At 35.7% G+C, this 12,070-nt stretch overlaps 1 protein-coding gene across 3 annotated transcripts in view; it reads right to left on the bottom strand.

The window, feature by feature from the left end:
- Positions 1-242: 242 nt before the first annotated feature.
- The window catches only part of gja5a (gap junction protein, alpha 5a), a 12,717-nt gene continuing 889 nt past the window's right edge, over positions 243-12,070 (bottom strand). Inside the window, exon 2 of one of the 3 annotated variants that reach the window (XM_087266278.1) lies at positions 243-1,978. In XM_087266278.1, the coding sequence (XP_087122404.1) occupies positions 758-1,960 (1,203 nt within the window). In that variant the 5' untranslated portion in view covers positions 1,961-1,978 and the 3' untranslated portion in view covers positions 243-757. 3 annotated transcript variants of the gene reach the window in all.

The raw sequence follows: 12,070 nt of genomic DNA, 5'->3' as shown, positions 1-12,070 counted from the left end.
CAAGTTATTATTTGTTGTTCCTAAATCTTGGATAGGCGACAAGACTTTTGTCAGGTAGTGACAGCACAGCTGTACCCAATAACATATCTGTGAAATTGGATTGTGATTATGAATCCACTGTGTCCATATCATACACTCTCACAAAATTCACTTCACATACATTATAGTAAAATGCAGCATTTTCTCATTAAAGCTAATCTGTTCTCATTTTATTGCTAACAAAAAATTCATAAACCATTGGGTATTTACCATGTTTGCAATGAACTTTATTATAAGATGTTTTACATAAGTGCTTTATTGCTTTTGGCTCAAATACAGTGTGTGATTTGAGAGTTTTGAAATGCATACCATGGAAGTTTTTTTCTGTAAATATAAACTATGTCAGTGGCTCAGTGCACAGTACTATCCAGTACTACCTTCTAAATGTCACCAAGTTATGACAGTAGTACACTCCCATTCATCCATTCATTCATTCATCTGATTTTATTCAGGATCACTTGATCCCACCCTATAAAAATCTACACACTTCAGCAATTACAACAGTTTCAATGAAACCAGATTAAATGCTCTGATACAGATTCTTCCCATCTTATTCTAATTAGCCTTGGTTTTATGGTGGTATTTAGTCCTTTCTCATTCCAAATCCCATTTCATAGTACCAACAAACAAGCATATTCAAACACACACATACACAAACTCACATCTCTCATCTTAAGGCTTCCAGCTTCTTTTCCTCAGAAACTGCCACTTTCACGATCTACACGGCCAGATCACTTGGTCTGAGTCGGTTACTACTAGTACCACTGGTCTTGCTAAGCCGGCGCTTGTCTCTGAAGAACCCTGGATGGGAGGATGGTGTGGAAGGGGTACTGGGTGTCATTTCACTTCGAACCCGAGCCTCAGGACTCCCATAATGCATCTGCAGGAAGTCCACGGCTGGCTCCAGGCCATCATGGCTGTGGTGATGCCGCTCGGCGGCCATGTTGACGGAGTTCTGCTGGTGTGCCAGATGGTTGGTGAAGGGCTGGCAGGTTTGGTGGATGTGATGAAGATGGTGAGAATGAAGATGTGGAGGAGATGTTGGACCTTGGTTTGATCTTAAGCACTGGTTGAAATCTGGAGGTGGAGTGCAGGTTTGAGAAAGACGAGGCTGGATGTTCTCAGCCAGATCCATTGGAATGCTTGTCCTGATCGGTTCAATTGCAGAAACAGCTTTGACGTTTTGAATTTTGTCATTGGCATGCTTGTCAGCATGTTTCCTAAGGCATTTTTTGCACTGTTTCCATCCAAGGTGATATAACTCTATGACGCTGAGGAGGAGCGAAACAGCTGCAACCACCAGCATGAACACAATAAAGACATTTTTCTCAGTTGGACGGGACATGTAACAGTTCACAGGGTTGGGGCAGGGAAGCATTGAACATGGATACAGAGCATCCAGGAAGATCCCGTACATCATGTACTGAATCACAATGAAGGTCACTTCCATGACCAGGCGGATCACAATGCTCAGAACATATGTCTGCAGCAGTGCCCCCTTCAGGTGGATTTTTGTCTTTGTATTTTCGAATTTCTCTTTATGTTCCAGATACTCCTTCTCTCCTTTTCCCGCCTCTGCCTTCTCCTCCTGCTCCTTTTGTTTTCTCTTCTCCTCCATGCGGACGGTGTGCATGGCATGGCCCATGTAGATGAGGGAGGGTGTCGATACGAAGACGATCTGCAGCACCCAGTAGCGGATATGAGCAATGGGGAAAGCTCGGTCATAACAGACATTGGTGCAACCAGGTTGTAGAGTATCACACATAAAGTCGGACTGCTCGTCGCCCCATGATGACTCTGCCGCTGTGCCTAACACCAGGATACGGAAGATGAACAGCACGGTTAACCACACCTTCCCAACCGACGTAGAGTGCTCCTGCACTTCTTCGAGGAAATTACCCAAGAGACTCCAGTCCCCCATTACTCCTCACCTACACTGCTGAGGAACAACAAGAAGAACAAAAACAACAATAACATTAATGTACTTTTGAGTAAGATATACAGTAGTCAGCATTTGAAGGGGATCAAAAAATTACTTCAAAGTTGTCCTAAGACAAAAACGTCCAGTGTGCCGTGGTTTTAGGACAGGAGTGTCAAACTCAGTTCCCGGAGGGCCGAAGCCCTGCAGAGTTTAGTTCCAGCCCGAATTCAACACACCTATCTGTAGGTTATAAACAAGCCCTCAATTAGTTTGATCAGGTGTGTTTAATGAGGGTTGGAACTAAACTTTGCAGAGCATCGGCCCTTCAGGAACTGGGTTTGACACCAGTGTTTTAGGACAACTTTGAAGAAAGGCTTTGATCCACTTTAAATGCTGACTACTATATATGAATGGCATGTTAGTATATGGATGGTTTGCAAGTAGACTGCGTTTGTGCTAAATTGACTGTTGGAGGTTAAATCTAGATAAAATACATTTAAAAGGAACACAACAGTGAAGTAAATCAGTTTGCCAGAAATGCACGTAATTAGGAAATGTAATATGTAAAATGTGCCTTATTATTTTCAGTCCTGTTTGAGTGTTGCTTGTCAAACAAACATGTTCTCAGCTATTTGTCACTCTGTGGAATTTCAGTCTTCATTAATGCTAGACTGTAGCAAAGTCAAGACCTCTCGGACATACACAGGAAGACTCATCTGGAATTTTCCATCATGAGTCAGTGACGTGCAATTCGATTGCAGTGGTCCTTAATTTTTCAGTCTGTGAACATATATATATATATATATATATATATATATATATATATATATATATATATATATATATATATATATATATATATATATATATATCTTCATACATGAAATTATTGAACTATACAAGAGCCTTAGAAAAATGCTTAGTTATTTCAGAAGAAAAATTCAGACAGCACATTAGAGGTTTCTACGTCTGAACCATAGACTGTAAAATATAGGTCTGAACCACAGTCATTGATCTGAACTCTCCAAGTACTTTTTATTCGAATAAAAGTCTTCCGCCTACATAACCAATCAAAAAGATAACCATACAAGCCAATCAGCTTTTAGAACTACAGCAGCGCGTCTTAAAACCGACTTGTTTGTATTCAGGTAAAGACCATTGGTGAAGACACATTCAAGATAACGTATATATATATAAAACTCTTTAATGAAGAATAACAAAACACGCGATATTGGACAGCAGAGGTATATATTACCTGAAGGAATGTAGGCTGGAGACCTTTAACACGTAAGTAGATGTTACATGTAATGTCTTGATGTTTAGCCTGTAGATGGCGCTGCTCTATCATATTTATCAGCGATATTGTCGTTGACTAATTTTCTAAAAGCCATTGTCATACTTTCGCCTGGTGTCAAACTAGTTTATTTTTCCTTTTATACACGACAAACATTTTTATTTTATTCCATTTTAGACACTACACGTCTAAACTAATGACAATATTGTTGTGACAAAAGTTGCCACTTAAACTTTTGACATGCTGTCCGTCATATTATATCGTATTTTTACAGAAGCTCTGAGAGGGGAACACTGAAATTAAACACAGGAGTGACTGTTCTAATTTTGGCCTGGCCTGTCTAGTTTTGTGATGTGGTATGGGAGCAGGGCACAGTGATGCCAAGGGCCCTGAGAACTGCATCTCTGAATGACCCTGTTCAGGCCTTGATAGGGTTATCATTTTACCACAGTACAGCTGTTTCCAAACTGCATCACGTGTACCAGGCTGCAAGCCATTGTGCTTGTGTTTTTGCCCCTTTGACGCTGATGGACTGACCTTCTCCTTACTGAATTAAATGAGATGATAAGGGCCATTGTTCATCTACATGAAAAACACTGTGATTAAATCCTCAAAATATTGTCATTTAAATAATAAAAGTCTGAAGGATGAGTGGGGTAATGCAGTGGTGCAGTAGGTAGTGCTGTCACCTCACAGCAAAAATCGCTAGTTCGAGCCTCAGCTGGGTCTGTTGGCATTTCTGTGTGGAGTTTGCATTTTCTCCCCGTGTTTGCGTGGGTTTCCCCAGGTGCTCCGGTTTTCTTCACAGTCCAAAGACATGTGGTACAGGTGAATTGGGTTGGCTAAATTGTCTGTAGTGTGAATGAGTGTGTATGGATGTTTCCCAGAGATGGGTTGCAGCTTGAAGGGTGTACGCTGCATGAAACATATGCTGGATAAGTTGGCGGTTCATTCCGCTGTGGTGACTCTACAATAGTAAAGGCACTAAGCCGAAAAGGAAATGAGGAATGAGTGATTTGCACTTGACATTGTTTAATAGTTTTTTTTAAATAATTCCAAACAAAGACAGAGCAGAATATGTGTGTATCTCTGTGAGCAGCACTTTGTATCAGAATTAATCAGATTTTGATTGAACTGAGTGAGCCAATGATTCAGTGACCCATCCATTAAGACTGCTGCTGCATTTGAAACAGAATAATGCAAAATGTGAGAAGAAACAGTATGCCAAAAAAGTAGAATGTCCATATTCAAAAAGACAATAGCAAAATAATAGCTAGATTATATGTACTGTACGTATATCGTAATAGAAGTATAGACTTAATGGCCCCATTAAGCCATTAGGAATGATAGTAAATGACACAGTGATGTGCGGAACGTACTGTATGCTGGTAGGTCATGTGAAAGTAACAACATTAAGAATCTAGTACATCTGAATTTAATTTAAACCACACACATATACTATACTGTATAGAACATATCTTTTAAAGAGCTGTGAAGTAAGTTTAAATTCGCATAGCTCACACAATATGTTATTCTGGATGAAAACTGTCGTTTATCTGAAAATGAAAATTATTTACGTTCTTCACTTTTCCCCAAACCTGTTTGCATTTCTTTCTTCTGCTAAACATAATATTTTTGAGGATGTTTGATTTTAGAGGATGTTGGAAACTTTTATCCATTGACATCTATAGTATATGCATGTCAATTGCTTTCTAATATTCATCGAAATATCTTCAATAATATGTTCAACAGAGAGAAGAACAGTTTGGAACCAGTTGAGGGAAAATGCATTTGGGTGAACTATTCCTTGCATATGGACAGGCATGAAAAATCATATACTAAAATATTTTAGTTCACAAAGAAATTTATGATGATCGGTGCATGATCTTGAATGCACATTTAATGGATGCAGGTTGGTTTATTAGCTTTAAACCTCAAAAGTCATTTCACATCAGATGCTTTGGAAAGCACTATCATTCACTGATGTGAACTCAGCAGACCCATGTGTGTGTGTGTTGTGGTACAGAATGGCATTGGTGGGAACGGAATCTTAGATATTTATTAAAAAAAAAAACAGACGGAGGACGGAAATATCCATCTGATTCACACTAACTGTCGCCAACACGCTCTTTCGCTCTCCATCTGTCTCTCGGTTTTCCTTGTTTTCCATCTTCCTTTTCTTCTTCTCTTAGGAAGCAATTTTAAACAATATGATTTCCTCTAGACTCGCTACTTTAAAGGAAACAAGTCTCTCAGGGTCTCCAAGTGCAAGGGTGTTTTCTTTCCCAAAGAGAGCAAGAGAACGACACAAGATAAGAGTTCATTTGTGCTGATTATTTTAAATCTGGTTAAAGCCCAAAATGCTAAAAATCCAAAAGCTCTTATCATGAGGTATTACGAGAGGTCAAAGACTGCTGAATTTCTTACAGATAGCAAACAATAGGACTCGAGCGCACATACACGGGCTGATGAGATGAATGACAGGCAGGAAGAACTTTCAGCTGCTCTCATGTAATTTTTTGTTTGTAAAAGGAAAGGCATTGACATTGGTTACTGACCTTGAAAGGGTGAATAATCACAGTATTGTTATTGGGTTAAATCAAGGCTAAATCTCGCTCTCAACACATGAAATCAATATGTATATCAAATTATTATCTGGTGGCTTGTTGGCTCAGTGGTTAGCATTGTCGCCTCACAGCAAGAAGGTAGCTGGTTTGATTCCTGGCTGAACCAGTTGGCATTTCTGTGTGGAGTTTGCATGTTCTCCACATGTTCGCGTGGGTTTCCTCTGGATGCTCCGGTTTCCCTCAAAGTCCAAAGACATGCGCTATAGGTAAATTAAACTAACAAAATTGGCTGAAGTGTTTGAGTGTGTGAGAATGTGAAAGTGTATGGGTGTTTTCCAGTACTGGGTTGCAGCTGGAAGGGCATACGCTGTGTAAAAAGTATGCCAGAAAAGTTGACGTGCATTCTGCTGTGGCAACCCATGATAAACAAGGGACTAAGCCAAAGGAAAACAAATAAATGAATGAAATTATTATTAATGGACTATTTAATCTGAATCCTTTTTCATAAGTTGCATCCACTAATTATCAAAGATTATATTTTCTTATGCTCAGAGTTTATGAAGCGAAGTGCCAAAATATGGGGTATTTTTACATTGTCATTCACATATTGATCCAGAAATGAAAAGACAGACTTACTGAACTCTAATTCTTCAAACTTTTTTTTTTTTTTAAATGTAAAGAATAAGTGATCATAAAGATTTTTTTTCATGTTTTGGATTATTAAAACATCATGTTGACAAATTAGTTAAACCCGGCATTGTTTATATAATAGCAAAGTATGAAGAATTACGACAACAAGTATTGGACAGTGATCCTTAAATACAGATTTGTACTCATCGGTTCATTTTTTTTAAATATTAGTGACAACTATTTACATTTTTTCAATAAAAAAAAACAAAAAAAATTGGTACATTTATGTTAGTTTATTTCATTGTGGCTACCCTTGATAAATCAGGGATTAAGCCGAAAGAAAATTAATTAATGGGATATATGAGCAATTCCAGCGTTATGGATGTGACATTTGCAATAAAAACCCAAACAAAAATTCACATAAAAAGTAAACATTTAATCGAAACTTTTGTTTTTATTTTCCAGAACAACTGACCACAGAGTTGAGGGACCAGAAAAATATCAATCTGTAAATATGTTTTGTACTTTATATGAGGAAAATAAACGTGTTATGGATGTGACAAAAAAGTCTGCAGGTTTAGTATACAACATACTTTATAGAAATTCTGTGAATTAAACTGCACAACCTGAAAAAAACAATAATAATCTAAAGGATAAGAGTTACTCTCTAAAAAAACTAAAATGATTGGTTTTATTTTATTGAATATTTTCAATTTTATGAGGAAAAAGTGTGGTTATGGATGTGACAGATGTGAAATTGACTCTTGTGTGACTTTTGTAAATCAAATAGAATAGTTTGAAAACACTGACAGATGCATTTTTGGGTATTTCTAAAGCACTGTAAAATACTTGCTTATGCAAAAAACCCAGAAAAGGTTTCTGTATTTTGGTAAAAACATAATTTTTTTCATGGCAAGATTGACTATGCACGGAATTGTTCATATATATTTTTTTGATTAAAAAAAGGGACATTCTATATTAGGGCTGCACAATATATCATTTCAGCATCAATATTGCAATGTGATCTTTTACATTAGACACATCGCAGGATGTATTAGAATTTATCATTTGCATGTGTTTTTGATGCCTGTAATTGTATAATGGTTTTAAAAGCATTCAGGTATTAGAAATTGTATAACTTTTGACTTTAACTACAATTAATTTTTATTAAATAATTTACATTTTTATCATTCAGTTACTGCACTTACATACTTTTAGACTCGGGAAATGATAAAACACTTTCTTGCACTCAGTTGCATCTTTTTCTTGATTGTGTTTATAAATCGTTAGGCGTAAAAATACTCTCAACATATGCAAATACAGAAATGCACTGCAAATAACATAGACCACAATGAAAATCTGTGGGAGGACCACAAATAGTTTATAGATTGTTTATTAGATTTGATGGAGATGCAAAAAACATGAATGATTGAGTTCCAGTGGAAAGTCACTTATGGATCAGGATCTGAGAAGCTCTTGAAAACTCTTCCTGGGCTTGTTTTAAATTGTTTGTCAACGGAATCACCGGAGCTTCCCATCAGTCCCGGAGGATTCTTTAGCTGTTCTTTATGACTCTAAGCCACTGTCAAACATTCAATAACAAAAATAAACTCAGAATAACATGCAGCCTCGCTCTCCCATTTGCATCAGTTTAACAAGCTGGGAACATTGCCACGACACCTTTGAAACATTCTAGTAGCACTTCACAAAGGTGCCAGGCGTTGTTGGCAAGCAATGGCATGCTGGTTTTTCTCACAGTGTTCGTGTCGCTGCGGGCACTCTGATACTCACACCATAAGAGGCTCTGCAATGCCCATGTGTGACACTGAGCCCTTAACTCTGAATAAATATTTATTTCAGCCCTTTCCCCTCAAACTGATGTCAGGGACTACCAGAATCAGACTGTAGACTCACCTTTGTCCCAATATAACCAGTTGTAAAGTAGTCAAGACAAAAAGACAAACATAGTGGAGTATATATACGTCTGCTTATAAATTTACTCCTTGCAGATCTGCATGTTTATCTTTTTTTTCCCAAGTAAAATGGATTATAAAAACAGCATTTATGAATCAATGCATGTATAAAGTTATTTTTATAGACATTTAACAGTCAATGGTTTGTAGTTGGTAACATTTAAAAATGTTCTATTTGACCTCATAAGGACACGTTAAAATAATCAACGAGACAGTAAAATCTGTTATAATTAAATTTGATTTTTTTTTCTGCTGTGTTTATTAAAGGATCCTAAAGATCACACACAAAATTAAAAAACAGCTCAGAGCTTTAAATATCGATAATTATAAGAAAAGTTTCTGAGGAATTGTACATAGGATGAATTTTGAAGGATCATGTAAGACTGAAATTTTAATAAAAAAATAAAGTGCCCAAATATTGGCAATTTCACACTGTCATTCACATATTGATGCAGAAATAAAAAGACATACTTACTGAATTGTAATTGTTTAAACAAAGTAATGACTTATTGATCATAAAAAATTGTATTGTGTTTTAAATGTATAAATTAATATTTAGAGTACACTGTAAAATATTTTGGGTTCCACTCAATTTCAGTGTTTCAGTGTTGTCCCAATACAAATCAATTAAGTTAACTTAATTGTTTCTACAAATTTAACATAAAAAATTAGGTTGTCCCCCCCAAAAAAACTCATGATTTGTGTTAATTCAGCAGAGTGAACTGCCAACTTATCCAGCATTTGTTTTACGCAGCGGATGGCCTTCCAGCTGCAACCCATCACTGGGAAACATCCATAAACACTCATTCATACACATACACTACTGACAATTTAGCTTACCCAATTCACTTTTACCACATGTATTTGGACTTGTTGGGGAAACCGGAGCGCATACTTTTTGTTTTGTATTAAAAATGCAGCATTTTGACCAGGACAACAAACATACCTTGAAAGAAATAAGGTATGGGTTGAGTTCACAAGACAAAATAATAACTACATTTACACAACGTGTCAGATTTACACTTGGCTCTTATTATTTGGTGCCTTCTCAAGCATTTTACAGTGCCCAGCATATATGAGTACACCCCTCACAAATCTCTCATTTAAATTAATATTTTCTATAGGATACTGTACAATATTATATGTGTGCATATACATTAGTTTGGTCTAAATAACTTATGATTGATGTCTAAAAATTAGTAGCCTAAATTTATATATTATAATGAAAATATCAAGAGAAACAAAAAAAAAAAACTATTTTGTTAAAATTTTTTACTTTTATACTATTATTTTTTGCTATATTTGCATGAATTTAAATGTATTATCTTGCCATTTCTAAAGATGTTCGGTGAGTAAATTATTATGATAAATAAATCTGTATTGTTCAATTGCGCCCAAATATATTACCTATATTTAATGAGAAATAGATTTAAATTATTCTAATCCCCGTATACACATTAATTTATTATTTTGTCATATTTTGTCTGCACAGTAAATAGTTATAATTCTATTAATTATTATCATTTTATTTTTAAAACGAAAAGCGCTCAGATTTTGTGAAAAGCATATTAAGTTATGTGAAGAGGTGTAAACTCAATCAATTCAGCTACAAAAGGGATTATATATCATAAATATCCATTTAAACACACTCTCAGAAATAAAGGTCCCTGGGGTGGTACATTTTCAAAAGTTACACTTATGTACTATACAGGTTCACATTTTTTTCATTTAAGGTAAATGGTAATAGCTAAAAAATACAAATGTGCACCTTAAAGGAACAAAGTTGTACCTTTTAATTTACCAATGTGCACCTTTAAGATACAAAAGTTTAACTTTTCAAAAGATACCCCCCCCCCCCCCCCCCCGTGACAGTTTTATACTTTGATTTCTGAGAGTGCAGTTATACTCCATGTATTTGACAGAGTTTTTAACCCTGTTAGTGAGAGTTATTATACAATGGCTATTAAATAAACGTTTAAAAATAATTGGTTTAATTTGCAGTGTCAAATATGTTTGAATCAAGAGGGTGCTTGAATGCTACAAACAACCAACTATAAGTTGCCTCTATGATTGTCATGCTATTTAAATCCAGAAGACTGAGGGGATGAAGACACAATTTTAGGTTGTTTTAAAAGATTCAAACAGATGCTCATTCCATGCTGTATTTATCCAATCACACATTGACCTCATGAATAGGTAATCTAACTGTTAAGCGGAAAAGAAAGTAAAAGAAGAAAATAAAATCTACCAAGTTATTCATCCCTAAATAGCTCCATTACTAGACAAAACAAACCATCATCACTTCCAGTTCCAGAAGTCTAAACCTGTGCATACACTTGTGTTACTGGACTTGAACTTGCATACCGATGCTAAATGCATCCTTTCAAAAACAAAGGCCAGAACAACTGTTTAAGCCAGACATTCCTGGACTGACACTCAGCTCTTTAATCAATGGAGGGGTCGAGGATGAGCTTAGCCATGTGAAGTGAGAAAACCCCTTGCCCGATGCAGAGCCCCATTATATTGACACCTGCCACCCAGTGGGACCCTTCATATGGCTCTTTCTGTGCTGCTAACAGGATAATTTCCTTACATGGTGGTTCTGTTTCTCTCTCTTCACTGTCAGAGCAGCTGCATTAACAGTCAATGTCTTATTAATCAAAACTGGCACAAGTTCATCATGCACAGAGCTTTTGCACTTGTGATTGTGATTTTTGAGTGAGATATGTATATATTTTTGGACACTTAAGCCAAATCATTGCATTAAATAGCAAAACTGCAAACCAAAAACAAAGAATTCACTTTGTAAGTTAAATGTTTTAAGTACAGGTTTTAGCAAAATATGGTAGAAAATTGGAGTCAGGTTTAAGAAACATTTCTTTATACCTTGGTCAAATCTTGGACTTTACAATAAGATGTCATTAGTCAATGTATTTTCTAACATGAACTACATGTGAACAATACTTGTGCAGAATTTGTTCATTATAGATCAACATTTACTAATGCAGTATCACATCTAAAGTCATGCTGGTTAACATTAGTCAATGCATAGTGAGTTAACTAACAATGAACTAACAATGAACAACTGTATTTGCTATTTAACTAACATAAACTAATACTGGAACAAATGCATTGTTCATTGTTTGTTAGTTTTTCTATTATATAACATCAGCTAATACAACCTTACTGTAAAGTGTTATCATATATACGTTTTACATACATTTAAGTTATGCTTAAATTGTGTTTCCGGATCATTATTTTGCCATTTTATTTTTACAAAAGTTTTATGAGATGTTAAATAAGACATGTTTTTTTTTTTGCATTTAATATGCTTCCTATGTATTAAAACAGTGTAGTCAATTCACTTGATGTGGACACCAAAATGAGACCTCTTTTTTGACCCACATATGTAAATAAAGGTTAAGTGGAGCCACATTATGATCTCATGTACTTCACAGACTACATAGTCTGTCAGTCACTCTGATACACTGAACAGATTTCTGCAAAACTATTTATATGGGTTGAATTTAAACAAACAAATCAAATTAAGTAATGTTCATCTTCATTTGTTTATCTAAATTTAGCCCAAGTAAATTATTTACAACCCCTTACCTAAAAAATGGTGTAAATCCAAGGAATCATCTTT

The sequence above is a fragment of the Danio rerio genome, chromosome 9 (genome assembly GCF_052040795.2).
Source record: "Danio rerio strain M-AB ecotype USA chromosome 9, GRCz13ab, whole genome shotgun sequence".
In the NCBI taxonomy this organism is placed as follows: Eukaryota; Metazoa; Chordata; class Actinopteri; order Cypriniformes; family Danionidae; genus Danio; species Danio rerio.
This window is presented reverse-complemented; position numbering and strand designations above follow the sequence as displayed.